The sequence below is a fragment of the Lacerta agilis genome, chromosome 14, assembly GCF_009819535.1.
Source record: "Lacerta agilis isolate rLacAgi1 chromosome 14, rLacAgi1.pri, whole genome shotgun sequence".
Taxonomy (NCBI): Eukaryota; Metazoa; Chordata; class Lepidosauria; order Squamata; family Lacertidae; genus Lacerta; species Lacerta agilis.
Window position 1 is genome coordinate 35,962,184 of NC_046325.1, and position 20,422 is coordinate 35,982,605.

General features: G+C 47.4%; 1 protein-coding gene across 1 annotated transcript in view; it reads right to left on the reverse strand.

Moving 5' to 3' along the window:
• The window catches only part of SHANK1 (SH3 and multiple ankyrin repeat domains 1), a 109,836-nt gene that overhangs the window by 9,227 nt on the left and 80,187 nt on the right, over window positions 1-20,422 (reverse strand). Inside the window, 9 exon segments of the mRNA XM_033169946.1 lie at window positions 4,309-4,411; window positions 5,178-5,302; window positions 7,323-7,379; window positions 7,619-7,642; window positions 9,159-9,167; window positions 10,418-10,501; window positions 12,228-12,363; window positions 14,087-14,211; window positions 15,982-16,064. Coding sequence (XP_033025837.1) covers window positions 4,309-4,411; window positions 5,178-5,302; window positions 7,323-7,379; window positions 7,619-7,642; window positions 9,159-9,167; window positions 10,418-10,501; window positions 12,228-12,363; window positions 14,087-14,211; window positions 15,982-16,064 — 746 coding nt within the window.

The following is a 20,422-nucleotide window of genomic DNA, read 5'->3' on the forward strand; positions in this document are numbered from 1 at the left end:
GTCCTGTCTGATGGGAGTTGGGAGTCGGGCAACACCACGTGGAGCTGCAGGCTTCCCCGCCCCTGCTCTAAGCAAAGAGAACTCTCTCTTCCCTCCCGGCCCTTCTCGTTCATATCTGCTGTCATGGACTGGTTGGACCATGAATGCTGGGAGGCACTAGTTGGGGAACCCTCAAGGGAAGAAAGCTCAGAGTCCGAGGTATGGTGGTGGTGGTGAGATATCGGAAGCTGAAGGAGTAACAGGGTTCAGTGAGCTGGGAGAGTCTGTGGCGGAGAGAAGTCCAGAATTGGAGGCAGAAGCTGAAGCAGGTGAGTGAGAGGAGGGAAGTCAGGAGGAGAGAGATGAGTCAGGTTGGTGAAGAGCCAAAGGTGTCTCCTGCTGTGACAAGCTCCCCTCCCAACTCTCAGAACCAGGAGAGGTATGAAATGGGAGGAGCAAAGACAGGCTACATGCAGGAACAGTCTTCAGTTGCTTGCAAGAAACCCTGGAGAGGCAGAAACATAGATGGCAGTGGGGAGGCGGGGATTTTTAGTTTTGACAACTGCTGGACCTGTGGCCTCTACTGGCTGCAGCTGTACAAGTAGGGAAGAGACCAGGACCCTGGGCAGGTGGGCAGGCAGCATTGGAAACGCTTGCTGCCCCAGCTAGGTGTGCACCAGTTGCTGGGGCAGCTCTATTAAGCCAGCTTGCCTGCCCCAGTGGAGCCGCCACCAGAGGTGGAGCGAAGGCTTGGGACAGCCCCCTTGTGCTAATATTATGGTTTTAATGGTGATGAGGTTTTAAATTGGGTGAGTGGTTTATTTGGGGGGGGGTTTCTCTTAAATCATTTTTAAGCGTTATATATTAATCTGTATTTCTCTGTGTTTTTGTTTTATAAGGCTGATTAATATTCTACAGCCTTTTAAATGTGTTTGGAGGGGGGTCATTGTTTTGTTTTAACTATTTGCTGGTGTTTTCCCCTGGTATTTTTATCCTGTGAACTGCCCTGAGATCTTGTGATGAAGTATCGTATATAAATCTAATAGATAATAAATAATAATAATTTATTTTAAGGCAGAGGCGGGGGAACCTCAGGCTTGGGAGCCTCATGTGACCCTCCAAGGCTCCCTATCTGGCTCTTGCGATTCTCCAAACACACACACACACACACACACACACACGTGCGCACGCACGCGCACGCACACACACACACACACACACTCACTCACTCACTCTGCCAACTACACCCCTGCTCTGCACATTCATTGAGAGTTTTTGCCATTATCATTGAACTATGATACTGCCTTTTGCGTTCCTCAATGGAGGGCAGGGAGGGGCGGATGAGTCTGTGTAGGAATGAACCTGCTGTAAAATGTGTTGCTTCTCCCAACTCTGACCTCTGGCCCCGACATGTGGCCCCTGGAAGCCTGCCCAGAAGAGAATGTGGCCCATGGGCTCAAAAAGTTCCCCCGTCCCCGTTTTAAGTGATGGGTTACAATAGATGCTAACAGATACAGCCCCTACGTAACACCTTGCAATAACCTAATCTCATAGCAGGGCTGGGTAATACCTGGTTTTCAACATCGTGATATTATCACGAGCTAAACATTGCAATACACCGATTTATCACGATGTTTGAAATGAGGATGGAGCGACTTCCGGTTTGGGCGCCATTCTGAGCAGTTGGGAACCACGCTGCGGGCTCCGGTAAACCACGGGAAGAGCATCCCGTGGCACAGGGTTTCTAGCGGGCCCCAGATGTGCTGACCCGTTCTCAGGCAACCCTTGTAAAAGGGGCGCCTGAGAGAGCGGGCTCCGGCACGGGGCTGTAGAAGCTGTCTCCAACCGAGGAAAACACAGCGGCGGCAACTGCCGGATTTTGAGCGCCCTGCCCTTCCTCAACCTGGACTTTAAAGAAGTACTCTGTAAGTACGGAACCTAATTTCGGATCTAAAAGAGTAATTTGGCTTATGGAGAGAGATTAAAACGAGGAAGTCCGTTTCTCTCCGACAGCGGCAAGAGGATAGTAACGTCAAAGAAGCTGGAGCCGTTTAAAACTTGCTTTGAAGTTTAACTCTGATTTTGTATACCTTAGAGTCCCCAGTTTTTGGGGTAAGACTGAGACTTTGATTGATTTCTTCCAGTGGATTACAAAGTATTAGGCTGATATTATTAACCCTCTGGCTAAGGATCCCTGGTCGGTCCGGCAATGGCGGCTGTTGACCGGCTGGCGCAGCTGGAAAAGTACTGAAACCTTATCACTTCCGCCCAACTAAATCCCACGGTCTCTGTAGACCCAACAATGACACCAATCCAGGAGAGAATATTGTTGGAATTAAGACTACTTCAATCACTTCAGCAAAATCTTGTAGGAAAGTTTATTCAGATTGCAGCAACTTTGGAAAACTTTGCTTTATGCCCACTTGAAGGAGAGGAGGGAGTGAAAGTGGATCCTGTGGAATCTTTGGAAGATGAATTGGCACAGGCTTCTAAACAAGAGGGGCTTCCTTTGTGTGAGAGGCGGGGAGCCCCCAATTTGAACATTATAGCTGACTTTTGGGGTGGCAGCCCAGAAGTTCAAGAAGTTCAAGAAGAACAGGGAATCCAACAGGAACTTGAGAGTGGGGAAATGAAATCTTGTTATGATTTTATTGAAACAAGTTATCAAGAAGAAGGCTACATTCTGGAGAAGAAGCTACATCTGAAGGGAAGTGCAGAAGTGAAAGTGAAGGAAGTTAAATCAACCTTGAATGAGATAATAGGAGAAGGAGAATCTGGACTGGTGGAAGGTTGGGGGGGGAGACTGGGGTGTGTGGGAAAGTTGAAGGATGAGAAACAAATGGGCAGGAGAGGGGTGGGGTAATGGTTGAATTATTAGAAAGGAAGGATTGATCACGGTATCCGACACCAGAGGGAAAATGGAATATGAGATTGGAAGGAATATTTAGGCATAGGTTAATTTGGGTTTTTTAATAGACTGAGAATTGGAATCAGAAGAAATATAGGCTATAGCATAATAAAGTTAAGTTAAGAAAGGATATAAGAGGTAGTGATGTGTAATTTGATGTTTGTTTTATAGAATAAGATTTTGGAGCTAAAATGTGTTGACAAGAATGAGGTTTAAGATTTAAGATATAATGAGTATGATTGTATGATTAAGATTAGAGGGTAAAAGTAGATATTACAATGTTACAAAGTTACTAAAAGAGGATTGGAAATGAACGCAGAGGAGAGGACGTGAGGAGGTCCCAATAGAATGTTAAAAACCTCGGAAAGATAATGAGATTTTTGTATTTTTGTAGTATTATAGTTTTGTATTTTTGTTTTTTGTTTTTTGCATTTTTGTAGTTTTGATATCTGTTTTTTGGTTTGTTATTGTTTGTTTGATTGTGGTTTGTATTTTGTCTTATTGGGAAATTTAATAATTTCTTTATAAAAAAAATGAAATAAGGATGGAGCTATGTAGAAGCGGCGGCTGGCTTCACGGTTTTTCCTGCATCGTGATTTTTGCCGGCGCCAGTTCTTGTGATTTGCTGCCTCCTGCAGGAGGCATGGGACAGCTGAGCCGGCAGAGTTAAGAGGGGCTGCAGGAATCGAGAGAAGCACTGGCTGGCTTCACGTTTCCCCCCCACATTGTGACTTTTGCATAGCATACAAACATGCACATCATGATTCGCGATTTATTGCCAGGTCAAAAATTATGAAACTGATATCACAATATGGACTCCAAACCGGTTTTGGATGATATACAGCATTGATATACAGGTGAAACTCGAAAAATTAGAATGTTGTGGAAAAGTCCATTTATGTAAGCAATTGTTTTCATTAGCTACTGGAGTTTAATATATGAGATAGACTCATGACATGCAAAGCGAGATATGTCAAGCCTTTGTTATAATTGTGATGATGATGGTGTACAGCTGATGAAAACCCCAAAGTTGAAATTGTTAATTTGGGGTTCTCATCAGCTGTACGCCATAATCACCACAATTATAACAAATAAAGGCTTGACATAACTCGCTTTGCATGTCATGAGTCTATCTCATATATTAGTTTCACCTTTTAAGTTGAATTACTGAAAGTAACGAACCTTTCACCTGTATTGCCCAGCCCTACCTCATGGAAACTCTTATTCCCGGTGGTGGGATATTTTCGCAGTGAGTGATCAGTGCTGCAGACACCTGGACTAGTATGTGGTAAATGTACAATTCCATGGATGAACACGATCTTGGGGAGGGGTGCCTGGTTGCCTCTCTCTCCCCACAGTCCCAATTCTCCTTCAGTTCCAGTTGTAGAGCCTACTGCACACCCTCCCGACCCCAGTCTCACCAATAGACTTCTGGCGGAGCATCATGCCTGGGGGGTGACTGGCTGGCAGGTAGGATGGGCGCTCGTAACTGGCCTGACTCAGACGGTGCTGTTCAAAACTGGGCTGAAAGAAAGAAAGAAAGAAAGAAAGAGATGAAGCCAGAAAACTGGCAGGTAAGGCTGTAAGACCAGATGAAAGGACTCAGAGAGGCTGGGTGGCATGGGTGTAGTCAGGATTTTTTGGGGGGGGGCAGGCTTTATGTTGGGTGGGCAGAACTGAGTTATCTGAGATGCAATTGGTCATTTAGTTAAGTATTTTTGTTTACTTACTTGATGGGGGGGACTGCCCCCCTGCCTACTCCCATGGTGGGTGGATGTAGCAGCAATAATGAACTATTGCTCTACATATTATTATTATTATTATTATTATTATTTTTAAAAAACTAATATATTCTATTAATTTTCAAGAGAAAGAATATAGGTACCAACAGAAACATTACCAACATTATCAAAACTATTGGTTTCCCTTCTCCCAGAGAAGAGAAGACAAACTATCACTCTAATCATGAACTGAGGTACTTAGTACCAGGATACTAAGGTTTGCAGAAGTAAAGCAAAACAAAACACACACCCCAAACTTAGATGGGGCAAAAACGATTCCGCCAAAACGGCTTAGTGAGGATGCTTAGTAGCCACAGAATATTAGAGTATCTTTTAACAACCAAGCATTTGAAGAGCAAAACTCACGAGGGAAATTATTGGCGCTTGCTTGCATTTAAAAGAATACTTTTTTAGCCAGCGTTTCACTCTCTGCATAGGGAAACTTCGATCAAAACAACAACAGATCTTGCTAGATGTCTGCTCCACTGGTGAGCTGTGCTTCATCCTACCTCAGCAGAGAAATAGTTCTTGGCAGAGCCCCGAGATTTCCCCAAGGAAGGAAGCCCTCCGCTGCCACATCCATCCCCCACGTTGATTGTCTGTTGAGCTGCTGCCAGGATCTCGTCCAATTTGTCTGAAATGAGGCAGAATGAAAGAAAAGACAAGATTACAACCATCCCCACGCAGAGCACACCTATGTCCCTTTGCCCGCCAGGCTCAGGGCATGTTCCTCTCGACTGGTCTGCTCCAAGACGGAAAATGGAACCCAAGAATCGGAGGTTCCTCCTCTCCCAAGCTCAGGCCTCAAGACTACGCTAAGGGTGACCTGATTTCAGTCTCATGTAGTCTATTCTTATTTTTAAAATTAAGATCCCTACGGTCCACCGATGTGCTTAAAATTTACAGGGACAAATTGCATCCTGGAATCCAGGATACCGAATCTACGCTGAGCTATCCTAATCTGCATTCTTGCCTAAGAAAGTGCATTGCAGGACCAGACCGGTGACAGACGAACTTTGGAGAATGCCTTATGCTGAGATGTTTCTGCTTTCGACTACAACTCTCATAATTCCTGACCACTGGCCTTATTGGCTGCAGCTGATGGTTGTGGGGATTGAGCCTTGAGGGTCCAATATCATCTGAAGGACATCAAGGTTAGGGGAGACTCTCCTAGCCCCAATAATGTCTCCCTGACTGGCGCCAGCTTTCCCAGGTCTCTCACACCTAGCGAAATCTTGCCTGGCCAGTCCTGCTGCCTGAGTTAAGCTTCTAACTAGAGAGGCTGGGGTTTTTCTAACTGGGACCTTGTGCATGCAAACTCCACCTTTGCATTTCCCAATAAAAAACCTTCTGCCCATGCCCACACAACACTACACTTCCTCACCACCAGCCCTCTTGGAAAGCCGGGAACTTTTATGCTTGGGAGTCAGCAACCTTGGCTCAAGCCACGGACCTTAAAGATGACACTGTCAACACTGCTGCAAGCCCACCCTGCTACCAGACACTGCCCCCACCCCTTCAACAAGTAAAACCACATCAAACAACCTGATTGGTATTTGGGGTTTTGTGTGTGTACCTCCCAGCCATTTGGCAAAGAAGGCAAGACTGGTGCTCTTCACAGCCCATTCATTGCGAGCTGTACATCAGCTTCCATCAGCTAGACTGGTGACTGGGAGTGGCCGCTGAGACCATATAACACTGGTCCTGAAAGACCTACATTGGCTCCCAGTACGTTTCCGAGCACAATTCAAAGTTGGTGCTGACCTTTAAAGCCCTAAACAGCCTCGGCCCAGTATACCTGAAGGAGCGTCTCCACCCCCATCGCTTAGCCCGGACACTGAGGTCCAGCTCCGAGGGCCTTCTGTCGGTTACCTCACTGCGAGAAGTGAGGTTACAGGGAATCAGGCAGAGGGCCTTCTCGGTAGTGGTGCCCGCCCTGTGGAACGCCCTCCTGTCAGATGTCAAGGAAATAAACAACTATCTGATTTTTAGAAGACATCTGAAGGCAGCCCTGTTTAGGGAAGTTTGATGTTTGATGTTTTATCGTGTTGTTAATATTCTGTTGGGAGCCGCCCAGAGTGGCTGGGGAAACTGGTGGGGTATAAATAAATAAATAGCCCCAACAGCCAGCATGGATGATGGGTGTTGTAGTGCAGCAGCAACATTTGGAAGGGCGAAAGTTCTGCATCTCTGCTGTTATGGGATAGGAAAACCTTAAAATCTCTTTTTTTCTGTTGGCTTCTGCTCTGGATCTAGCCCCAACAGCAGGGGGCTGCTACCCAAACACCAGGATGTTGGATTTCAAGAACTGGCAAGAGTTTGTTTTGCAGGCTGACACCTATTCCATACACCCTAGCCACGGCTATGCACCCTAGTCCTCGAATACTGTTCTGCACGTGTACGCCAAAGTAAAGACAAAACTGAAGATTTTACATTGCGGTGCTGCAAAACCTGCAGCGTGAAAAGCCAAATTCTGTTACCTGCTAATGTAAATGCAGGAAATAACTGGCAACCCCCCCCCCTTGCAAGAAGCATTGGGAACGCTTCCAACCGAGGGCACCCAGGAGGAGGGCTGCTGCGCAGGTACCCAGCCTTTGCCCCGAGATTCCATCCCGCAGACTGTTGGCAGTCGCCAGGGCCTGCTTGGTACTCACTCAGAGCCATCTGATAGACAGTCCGCTTCTTATCAGTGCCCATCGCCGGCTCATAATCTGCAGAGACGACAGGAGGGGAGGATAACGGGGGTGGGAGGTGCGGGGGGTGGGGTGGACTGGGGACGGCATGTCTAGGAAGGCCGCGTCGTGGAGCTGTGTGGACGGAGGGGGACGGCAGCGGCAACCGATGGGAGCGTCGGTGGGAGAGTGCAGGGCAGGGCTGGGTGGGAGGCAATGAGAGATAAGCGAGGCGGCTGGGTGCGTGCGTGGCGGGGTGAGGGATGCGTGACACTCACCTGTTTTCTTCTTCCAGGGGGAGACTGGATGGTGGGAGGGAGATAGCAAGAGGGGAAGAAATTAGCACCTCCACTTTTGGGGGAGGAGAAAGGTATAGTTGGGGGGGGGGAGGCCTGGAAACCCCTTGTAACAACCGAAGGATATGGGCAGGATGAGGGAGAGAAGATACTGGGCATTAAGGCATCTCACGGGCATTGAGGCATCTTTCGCTGCCCACAACAGCTCAGTTGGTAGAGTAGGTGACTCTTAAATCTCAGGGTTGTGGGTTTGAGCCCCACGTTGGGCGAATGCTTTATGCATTGTGGGGGTTGGGCTAGATGACCCTCATGGTCCTTTCCAACTCTACAGTTCTAGGAGTCTATGAAATGAGGGTGGGTGGGGGCGAGGCAGAGAATCCCCCGAACTCAAGAGCTGTAGTCATGGGGGGGGGGGGCTAGCTTCTACCGAAGCATCTCAGGCTATGATTACAACATAAAAGACACAGACACATACACAGACAACCTCATCTCTAACCCTGTTATGAGTGGAGATATAAGGTAAAGCCTGCAAGCAGTATTCTACTTAATCATTCTCTAAAAAATAATAAATAACTTGAAATGTATTAGGCTACCTTTATCTACATTCTGGCAATGCTGCCATGATTCCTATAAGCTTTTAGGACTCCTCACCCTGAATGCCTAGCCCTGCTCCCCACAAGCCTCCTCCCTTGTTGGGTGTTTCTTTCCTGCAAAGTGGGTGGGTGGGGAGAATTCGGTGACACCCGTTGCGGGTGGGGAGGGGAGAAATTAGTGTATTACGTGGGTAGGTGGGGCGCATGTAGTATTTGCAGTTACAAAGTTGTCCAAGGGGTTTTGAAATCTCCCCCTATTTTGAAAACACGCTTTAAAAATGTGCGAGCTTCTCCCAAGCTGCTATGCTGTAATTTAAAAACGTCCTTGGAAATGACACTACACGACGTTCATCTGTCGTGGATATCATGTCATGGATGCTTTAGCTGAGATTCCTGCATTGCAGCGGGTTGGACTAGATGACCCATGGGGTCCCTTCCAACTCTAAGATTGTACAATGACTTAGTGCTGCTTCCAGGGATGTGCCACTTTCAATAGTGTGTCAGCAGTGGGGCTTCCTAGTCACTTGCAGCAGCTCCCCTTCAGGTTTTCGAAAACAGGGGGACTGATGAAAAGCCCTCAAGCCACCTTGCATTACTGAAAGCTTCCTAAAATTTCCCCCTGCCTAAAAATATGCTTCCCTTCATCTAATCGCTGCTCCTTTCCACACCTGAAATTATATGAATGTTTGCATCAGCCCTGCTACTTTGCTCTTTGACACAGGAAGGTCACTGATAATCAGGTCACAGATCAGGGAGGGGAGACCTTCCTTAAGCAGCAACATTACTCAAAACAGTACGAAGAACCGGGGAGCCCTCATACCCTGAGTCTCCGTTTCTGAGCAAAAGGGAACTGTGTGTGTTTCTGTAATCCAGCCCACTTTCTTGCCATTATTGGAGCAATTTGGGGTGGGGTGGGGACAGGAACTCACCTTTCTCAACTATGATGGGTTTTGAGAGTCCGGGGCAGCAGTGGGTGGACAAAAAGAAAGAAGATGGAGAGAGAGGAGAAGCAATGACACCTCACCTCTTCCACAATGATGCATAAAACTGGGAAACCCTCATTTATCCACCAAAATCATTATATACACCAGATTTTGCAACCAATCTAAACTCCCCCAAAGCCTGCAGTCAGTTAAAAATAAATAAAAAAATGATTTGGGATGAGCAGCTCAAATACGTTTTGTTTTGTTTTGTTTTTTTCAAATTTATTCCGGTTGCAAAATCAGGCTCAGTTCTTGCCCCACAGTATGCCCCAGCTAGCAGAATGAAACTGGGACTTAAGAGAAAAACCTATACCAGATTCTGTGCTGTGGCATTTTCCATGTACGATTCCAGTGGCTGAGGCCAAGTGCAGACATTGGAAACCCTCTCCATTGACACACACACACGGGGACGGTAATGCGTAACGTGAAACGCAGATGGCGACAACTTCCTGTCACAATGAGGATTGCCCTTTATCCATCTGGCATAGCTGCTTCCATGCAAGTCTCCTGCCGACTTCTGCTTTAAGCAGAATTTGAATGATTTGGACAAACTGGGGTGAGACGTCAAGAGGAAGCCTTCAAAAGTCTATGCCTGGGTCTTGGCTAGGTGGAACCCTCAAATCATCAATCATACTGTAGGCAACAATACAACATTTGAGGCACCTAAGACCTCTTGCCTAAGGGCCCCTCAAATCTGGGGGGGGGGGCGACAATGAATTCTTCAGCTAGGAAAAAAAACAAATTCTACCATAGTAACAAATTGTGCACGAATGGGTTCATTTGGGATAATCAAGGTGCACTGCATGGAGAAGATTTTGAATATCTGACTCGGCCTAGTTCATCATTTGCAGGTCTTCTGCTCTAAGGCAAAGGAGGACACACATCAGAGGCACCTCAGGGCAGAACTACAACTATTACGGGGCGACCCAAACAATATTTTTAGCAAATAAATAAGTGCAAGAAGAAGTAATTGCCCAAACCAAACAGGCCACAAGATGACACATGTATCAGCTGCACAGTCGCCCTGCATGCACCCATCTAAATGCCAGGTCACTGGCATGTCTGTTGGTCACACTGTGCTTCTAGTGCAGTGTTCCCTCCCTCCAGTGGAGGGCATGTACGCATGTTCATCATGAAATGGATCTGGGATGGCAGTTCCCCGCATACTCTTGAAACAGGAAATGATAACCCGTGAGCATCCTTACCCATTTCTTCCAACTCAGATGTCATGGATTTGGAGCGCAAGGAGATCGCTGGAGGTGGCAGTCGTCTTGTCTGCTGTGGTGCAGCTACAGTTAAAAACAAGAAGCAGCTCTGGGATGTTGGTTGTGAACCAGACTCGTGTCATCCAATCCCCATCACCAGTCTTCCCCTGAACCCGCTGGACCACCCTCTCATCCAAAGTAAGTTTTGTATCTTGCCATCCTAATTTTGCTCGAATGCAGGAGAGCCCTAATTTTGCTCGAATGCAGGAGAGCCCATTCGTCGGCTCTCAAGAGAACCCAGAACACACCATGGCAAGGAAAGGAAGAGGGGAAGGCACTGGTACAGAAACAATAGGAGAATCCACTGAGTGACTTAACATACAAGAACGTTCTGGCTATCCCTTGAAGAGATTGAGGGTATCTCTGTAACAGTGTCCATGTGGGTAAGTTTAATGTGAGATTGACGCTCCTTACATTGCCCACATGATGTTTTGGCATCAATATTCCAGTCTGTATCCCACCCACCCCACCCCACCCCCCGCCCACTTAATCCAGATTTATCCTTTCGGGGAAATCTGATAAGTAAAAACCCCCTATTGCCAATGACCCATTCGAGATATCTCAACAACCCTTTGCAAACTAAGCTCCCGTCTGGAAGCATCCTAAATCAGCTGTCCCTGAAGGAGAGTCATGTGACCTGTAACACAAAGAGCCACATATATTTTTCAGAGTGCACCGCTGAGGTTACTTCCTCCTTTGGTTCTAGACACATTACCTGGGAGTGAGCCCCACTGAGTTCAATGGGACTTAATGCTGGGATGGTTGCTGTGCTGCACTAAGCAGGACTCCTCCTCAGAGTGAGCTCAGGTATCCTAGTTCAAAATACCTTCCGCTTCCAAGAACATGGAAACGTAGCTAGGTCAGCCTACTTGTCCACTGAATCCAGAATCGGCTCCTCTGACTAGTAATGGGCATCGCATCACCTGCTACTTCTTTTTCCTGGGTTTGCCAGAGACTGAATTCAGGACGTTCTGCATGCATAACATGTGCTCTATTCGTGATTTATCACTCAATCCCTATCCAGAGCAATAGCGGGTCGTGCCTCTCGAGCCCGTGAGATTCAACTTTCTCCTCTGGAGATTGCCATCACCTTGTTTCTCAAATCCTTGAAGCCGAAGAGCCAAACTCCCCATCGAGAGGATTTACTGTTCCTGCTTCTTCTTCTTCTTTTAATTTTTATTTATTTATTTGGTTTTTCAGATTAAAGTTTTACAATCACATATCCAACATACAACATAAAAACAAGATTCCAAAGAATCTCCTGGACTTCCCTCCTCCCCTTTGTGGGTCATATTGTTAATCATTTCCTCCTGCATCTTTTATGATAATCCAAATATTTTTACCTCTCCATTATGTCCAAAATTCACCATTAAACTACAAGTGTTATTCCAATCCTACTAATGCTTTTAGCTGTTTACAAGGGTTTTTAAGATCAATTATAAATTCTCCCCATTCCTTATTAAAATTTTGGTCTTCCTGATTTCTGATTCTTCCGGTCACTTTAGCCATTTCGGCATAATCCATCATCTTAATCTGCCATTCCTCTCTGGTAGGGACTTTTATCTTCTTTCCATCTCTGGGACTTACTGTTCCTGCTTCTAAGCCCCAGTAGGTCCCATTCTCCAACTCAGAGAAGGTTTCAAGAGTAGAGCCTTCCCATCTTTAACTTCTGGACAACATATCCCCCCCCCACTTCTTTTCTTTTTTTAAAAGAAAACCCAAAGCACCACCCCAGAATGCACTGCGGTACCTTTCTTCTTCATGGCCTCTTCCATCTCCGGATTCCGCGTCACCATGACAACCTTCACCATCAAGTTGTTTCCGCCCTGCCGAATCATGTTGACGACCTGCCGGTGTCCAACCTTCACTACGTTCTGTCCATTGACCTGGAGTGGAGAGGTGATGATTAAAGCAGTGCAGGATGGGATGGAGGTAGTGGGACAACTTCTGGACCATTTAGCAAGAACTCTCAAGAGGACTCTCCCTCTTGGTTGCCTCCCCCAGGTCTTGGGAAGCCTGGCCAAGCAAGACCTGTCTAGCTGTGTCTCAGATGACCTCCTGCCAGCAGGCAAGTTCATTTTAACTTAGAGAGGCCTTCCTATAAGCGGAGCTGTAAATATGTAGAAGCTTACTGGTCTTTTTTATATTGATTTCATTGGTATTTCACTTGCTTTGTGTTCCAATGCTTTTCCTCTTAACTTTGCATTTCATTGCCGTTAAAATAAAATCTAACAAAATGCTGTATCGGCATAGTTTTTAGTCACCTCAAACACCACTTGGCGGAAAGGCGGGATGCAAATTTAACATACAAATGGGGTGGGGTCCAGGTTTAGTTGCACTCAGCGTAGAGTAGACAAACTTAAGTCCCAGTGATTCCAACAAGTCAACTCAGAAGTAGGATTAAGGCTGCAATCCTAACCTACTCAGAGGTTGTTTACGTTGTCGGCATCCCACTGAATTAACTCCCAAGTTAAACCTGGATGCAAGTGATAAAAGAGAGAGAATTCCTTCTCCCTCTCATATAACACAGGAACTCGGGATCACCCAAGAGAACTGATTAGCAGTCGATTCAGAATGAAACACACAAGTAGGAGTGAGCTAGCCATTACTTTAAGGCTTTAAAGGGAGACTGGGGAGGCTCACGGCAGCTACGGTCTGTTATTTTCCAACTCCGGGGGCAAAAATGCCACTGAATTCCAGTCACTGGGGAGCAAGAACAGGGAAATACTGCTGTCCTCATGCCCCACTTGTGGGCATCCCAGCAGGATCTTGCTGGTCACTGTGGGAAAGTGGAACTTGGGTCTGACCCAGCAGAGCACTTCTGGTGTTCCTTACGACTGAATCGGAGGATTGTGGCGGTGGTATGTACAGGTGCAACTCGAAAAATTAGAATATCATGGAAAAGTCCATTTATGTAAGCAATTGTTTTCATTAGCTACTGGAGTTTAATATATGAGATAGACTCAAGACATGCAAAGCAAGATATGTCAAGCCTTTGCTTGTTATAATTGTGATGATGATGGCATACAGCTGATGAAAACCCCAAAGTTGAAATTGTTAATTTGGGGTTCTCATCAGCTGTACGCCATAATCATCACAATTATAACAAATAAAGCCTTGACATATCTCGCTTTGCATGTCATGAGTCTATCTCATATATTATTTCACCTTTTAAGTTGAATTACTGAAAGAAATGAACCTTTCCACGATATTCTAATTTTTCGAGCTTCCCCTGTATAACATGCGTGCAAAGTCATAACAAAAGCCAAACATTTGCAGCATTATGTGCCATTCAGCCTAGTTTCTTCGTAAAACGCCTATTTATTTTTAAAACAGAAATAGAACGGGCCATCAAAGCTACAAACCTGTATGTTCAGTGAGGGAAAACCCTGGAAAACATAAGGAAGCTTTGGAAACTGGCAATTAGGAAAAACAACAACACAGGCCACGCGACGGCACGGACTTGCTTTTAAATGTGTGAGCCCAGCGCAGATACCCAAGGAAGCACTTGTGCGCCCATATGCACCCTCCCCGTGCAACACGAGTGTAGCACAAGAGTTTGTGAGAAGTCCCGAGAGCAGCACAGAGGCAAGTCTGCCAAACCATTACCTCAATGAGGAAGTCCCCCATGCGGAGACCAGCCTGCCAGGCCACACCCCCTTCATCCACTGACTCCAGGTACTGCAGCGCAGGGAAAGCAGGGGTGGGTGTGAACTCCTCAATTGGGGTCTGCGCTGTAAAGAGAGAGGTGTGTTAAGTGACGCCCCTGGAGCTACATAAGCACCTGCCAGGCTGGGGTGGGCAAGCTAGTGGGGTGGCAGCAGGAAGGCAGGACAGGGGATCGTGGCTTTGCTTGGCATTTCTGTGACACCTGCTCTCTGTGAAAACAAACCACCATTTGTTTCAGATCCCAGATCTGAAGACCCTTGTCAGGAGTGAGCGGTGTAGCTTGGGAAGCATTTAACAGAGTCGGCGCTTCTGAGCAGTGTTAGAAACTCAGATATATAATCTAGCCGCCAAATGGCTCCTTAAACCAAGGTTACAATCGCCAAACCAGAATGTCTAGTTGCCATTTTGGAGCAAGATGGATCTAGAGTCTTATTTTTCAAATGATGGACTGGCTGTGATTGATTTTCAGCTAAACACCTGGCTAGTTTCAGATGACAACCTTGAACTAGCTTTGGGAACTTAAAAGAAGAAAAGCCACCTGATCTGGGCATAGTCCACATATATTTTGGCCTGTTCTGACTTCTTTTCCTTAATGGCAAGTGCTCCTGCTCAGGCTGCACAGAAAAAGCATTTTGGTTCCATAAATTCATTCTGATTGTGCAGATAAAATATAACAGATATAATTCTACAGGATGCATATTAGTGTATGCAAACAGTCCAGATTCAATAATCCCCAGGCATGCACCTCCAGATGGTGATGTCAGGCACCATCCTGGTCCCCAGGCATCTTCACTTGGTCACAAGTGTTCGAAAGCCAGGTGCAAAATGTGCCTAAAGGTAAAGGGACCACTGACCATTAGGTCCAGTTGTGTCCGACTCTGGGGTTGCGGAGCTCATCTCATGTTACTGGCCAAGGGAGCCAGCGTACAGCTTCCGGGTCATGTGGCCAGCATGACAAAGCCGCTTCTGGCAAACCAGAGCAGCGCACAGAAACGCCATTTACCCTCCCGCCGGAGCGGTACCTATTTATCTACTTGCACTTTCGGCGTGCTTTCGAATTGCTAGGTTGGCAGGAGCAGGGACCGAGCAACGGGAGCTCACCCCGTCGTGGGGATTCGAACCGCCGACCTTCTAATCAGCAACCCCTAGGCTCTGTGGTTTAACCCACCTGCCACCTGTGCCTAACGCCTGACTAATTTCAAACACTGCTTCTGTGTGTGTGCAAAGCACCATTCTCTCCCTCAAGGCCATGACCAGCCCCTGCCACACACATCTGGGGTTAGGGGGCAGGTCTCTATGTCAAGGTCATTCCTGCAAGGTGAAGGTCAGCCCCAGCACCTGTCATTTTTGAGCACAGCCTGTACCCTGTCTCTCTAGCTTAATGTAAACCAAAGATCTAGAGCCAGCCCGGCTTTCTCTCCTGGAAAACCAAATTTTCCACTATGGGTAGTAGCACCTTGTACCCAGCCTTTCGCATCGATTTCCAGCCATCTCCGCACCTTCTGGCACTGTTTCTCTTAGGCCGAGTAGGAGAACTTTGGTCCTTCGGATGTTGCAGGACTGCAACTCCCATCTTCCCAGGCTATCAGCCTCCTATCCACTCTCCCTATGCCCGCCATTTCCCCAGCCTACTATAAGAATGGCCACAGCCAGTTAAGCAGTCACTAATCTTCATTAACTGATTTTGAGTTTGCTCATGTGCTCTGAAGCAGGAGAAAGCAGTGGAGGTGGGGGGCGGGGGGGGGGGCCCAGTGCAGACCTGGGCTCCTTCGACAGCCAGCCAATGGCTAGAGGTGGCCCTAGTGTCCAAGAGTGATGCTAACTCCCCCTCTCACCCTTGGCCCCTCTTAGCACAAAGCCAAATCCTTCGTTGTCCTTCTTCTGCAGCAGCACTGTCTTCTCTTTAATGATGTAGTCACTGCAAAGGAAAGAGACAACAGGACAGGTTAGGAGGCAGCCACATTCCAATGGGAATTCCCGACTCAGACACTCTTCCAATGTACAAAGAATAACTAGAGCGTAATACACTGCCCCGCACTGCTAACACAGCATCACCCATGCAGGAAATCCACGGTGCACCTGGTTTGCAGAACTTGCTGGCTCCAGATCTCTCTTCCTTCCCCTTTCCGTAGCCGGACAAAGTTCTGATACTGCAAATATGGCACCTACTGCACACTAACAATGGAATCCACTAGAGGAGGCAGCACATGGTCAAGGTTCTGAAAGGGCATATAGGTACAATGCAAAGGGAAATAGCACTGAATTTGTTCCTGCTGTAGGAGGCTCTAGCACTGCAAATGCAAGTGCAAAGCCTCCCTGGTCTACAGGGCTTAGGTTCTGGAAACCTAGAAGACACTGCACAACATTTGATACAAGCAGCACACGCTCAATGCAAATACAGATGTCTGTGCACAGAACATACACATTACCCCCTTGGAATGCACTGCACAGTGCTCGCTATCTACAGCTTTGCCAGCAAATTTATAAAAAGCAAAGCACAGTCTTTGCATTGCAAATATACACTGCATGGTGCTGTAGCAGTGCAAATCTAGCACACAGGAAAGCAGCATGACTAATACAGAAAACACTGCACAGACATATACTCCAAATACAGTGTCCACTGCACAACCTTTGTCACAAGCAGCACAGAGAAAATAGAGCTTACTGCACAGGGCAACACTTTTGCAACACAGAATATACCATGTATGCTCACTGGCACTGCATCAGACTGGCATAGGTTATGCAGAACAAGCTGCATAGTCCCAGTGCACATGGCACATTCAAATCCAGAGCCTACTGCAAGTCTGGAGCAGTACTGCAAATATAAAGCCCACTGTTCAGCCACCCTATCCAGTACTGCAGAAAGAGTGCCACAGTGCAGGCAGCCATTTATTCTAGCTGCAAATACAAAAACCACAAGTAATGCACAGGCTTCAGGCACTGCAAATATAACCACTTCACAGTACTGCAAAACTGAAAAATGCAGTGCCTGCTGCTGATAAGACACAGCACTGTGTGGTTAGAATGGCACACAGCCATAAATCCAGTTCACTGGATGTGACAAAAGTACTCTGCAGACTTCACAGTGCTGGTACTATCAACCCCCCACCCCCCCCAAAATCCAGAGTTCACTGCTGACAGCAATCTGACAGGGAAACAGACAGCAGACAGGAGCTCCCTGTTTGGCAATCCTACAATTCTAGTTAATAACCACAAGCACTGCCACTCCAGCTGCCCTGACACCATTCCTCCAAGTTTCCATATGTTACTTCCCTCATCATAGATCCCAGTTACAGGCCTTACAACATGCACCCACAGCAGTCTCTACAACAGGTCCCACTGAGCCAAACTTAGCCTACAGGTCATGTGCCACCAAGGACTTAATAAACCTCTTTTTGTTGCCTGCCAGGACTGCAGAAACAGGAAGGCCATCAAAGCATTTAGCAGGCCACACAATACACGTAGCTGGTGAGCAGCTTGATCTGGTGGGTCGCTAACCTATCCCATATTTACTTGAGTCTTTCAAACGCATACCCTTAGCGCACCACAGCTGCTATTCAATGTGCACAAAGCATTAGAAAGAGAAACGCGCACAGTCCATATTGGACACAGCTAAGAGGCATATGTGTAAGAGATGTGCTCTTTTTAAGCACATTTTTGACTGGCAGACGAACACATACAAGCAACACGCAGTGAACAGAAATGTGCGCTGCTGCCACACCCACAGACAGCAACGCTGCCGACAGAAGGAGATTTCCTGGATACAGAGCAGACTTGGGAAAGCTGCGCCAAGTGAACAGACACCATCTCACATAGAGCACAGCTCACCATGCTCACGAGTGAACTCCTGAGACCCAGCATGTACAAGCATGGTGATAACACCCTCACACCTTGTATCCGAAACACAGCAATGCTCAGCACCCAAAATACTTCTAAAGTATATTTATTTACTGGATCTCTAATGCCACCCAATAACCAAAACAATGCACCTTCGTCATGTGCTAGACTGACTCTCTGGGCTTCCATGTACCTGGCACAAGCAAAAAAAGAAACCACACCATCTCTATCTTCACACAGATCCTCTACATTAGGGAAACGTAATCCTGCACAGAATATCCCTGGGAGAGAAGCATGGGGGGAAAGGACGATCATGCATCTTAGTTCAAGGCCAACCCTCTTGAGGTTAGAACCCGTGAGATTATAGCGATCCACATGGACCCAACCAGTGGAAAGGAACAAGAGCAGGGAAGCTGCTCACACTTCTTGCTCCAAGTCCCATCTTCTGAAGCGAGGGCACTTATCGCTTTACAGAAGCAAAAACCTCTCCCCCCACACAGCATTTTGGACACCTGGACCCAGCAACCTAAGGTAGCAAACTGCAAGTGACAGAACAGTTTTCCTTTGATGAGATCATCATATCATAACATTAACATATATTTAATACATATATGAGTTCTCTGCAGAAACCCATGGCAAAGAAAGGCCTTGGAAATATCTCCTTTTTGTTCCTTATCCTCACAGGCCCAATCCAAGATACAACTAAACCTAGCTGCACACAGCTGCAGTTTTCAACACTGCAGTGTAACTGTAAAGGGATTTGGAAGCTCAATCTTCCAATTAAAAAGTGCATGGCTTATTCCGTTAGATATAATATATGCATGGACTGGTGTATATGTATTCAAGGGTTAACATGCCGATACGATAAATGTGACAGCATGCATTGAAGCATGCATGTTATGCTCAAATGTTCGCAAGTCAATGCAGACTCCGTATACAGTAATCTGTATGCACACAGTAAGTTAAGCTTATGTTCATGCACCAAATATATATATTTGGATCCACAGACCACAACATGCAACTGCACAAATTTCCACATGGATGTTAAAGGTGAACTGGGGGGGGGGATAGGGAGAGGGAGGATCACATTAAAAACATACCATACTCATGAACAAACCTGTATGTAAAACTGTCTGCATGCAACAGACTTTCACAAAGATAAATCACTACACATGTACATAACCAATGCACATGCTTGGAAGGAGTGTTGTTTAGTATGTGTAGAGGATATAGCACATCATGCTCCACAGGGTCAGGCTTTTACTATGAAGAATAGAACAAACCATAATCCAGAATGCATGTGTGTTGCTTACCAGCACACAGCTCTGTGCATATGCATAGACCAGACATTAACACATATACATCATAGAGAGGCACATGCACACATACAATACTTTGCTTCCCAGAACTCCTCAGCCACCACAATCTCAGGGCACCATACAGTTATGACGGCAGCATTAATCAATAGTGAAGCTGTATGCAGCGGATGGCGCCCATGCAGATGTGCGCGCGCACACACACACATTCAAACTTCACAGACACATGAGCATCCACAGTGTACATGGGGAGTCTACACCCATGTCGTTTCCCACCCTCAAGAATCTTCATGCACACAGAGGCACTACCATGCATACCTTGCACAAATCATTCCCAGACGCTCTCTGTGCATCCATACAGAGGCACACAAATCATGTAGACGAATACCTAACCATACACACAGCACACCCCGACCCGTATGTAGAGATGCATGCACACGCACACACAAGCCCTCACTGACGCACATTGCGCGTGCACACACGCGCAATCCTCTCAAAAACAGACACACACACCTCTCTCCGTAAGAGGCATGCTAATCTCTCTCTCCCCCCCCCCCCCCTCCCCGGACTCTCCCTCGCTGTCTCGCGCGCGCGCGCGCTCACATACCTAATCTCTCTGGCAAGCACCTTCAACCCATCACACACCGTCAGCATCGTCCCCCCGTGGCTCCCACTCGCATCCATCCATCCATCAATCCGGGCGGGCGCGCGCAGGCTGAATGGCCGGATGCATGGAGCGGGGGAGGCGTTGTGCGCGGAGGGCGCGAGCTGGGAGCCGGCAACGGCGCTGGATGACTGACTGAATGGCTGCATGAATGGCGGGCGGGTGCGCGGGCGTGAATGGGCTGCGGAGGGCGGGCGCGAGGCGAAGGGATGAATGGGGCGCCGGGGAAGGGGGCCCGCGAGGCATGAATGGGGGCCGGCTCCGCTGGGCTGGGAGGCCGCCGCCGCATGGGTCAGGGCCCCACGGCCGTGCCTGCCGATGGCTGCTCCGCTTCCTCCTCCTCCTCCTCTTCCGACCGTACCTGTAGATGTACCAGACGCTCCGGCGCCGGGGCCCCAGGGCCGGCCAGCTGGACGAGAGGGCCGGCTGCTGCTGCTGGCTCCCGCCGCCGTCGTAGCG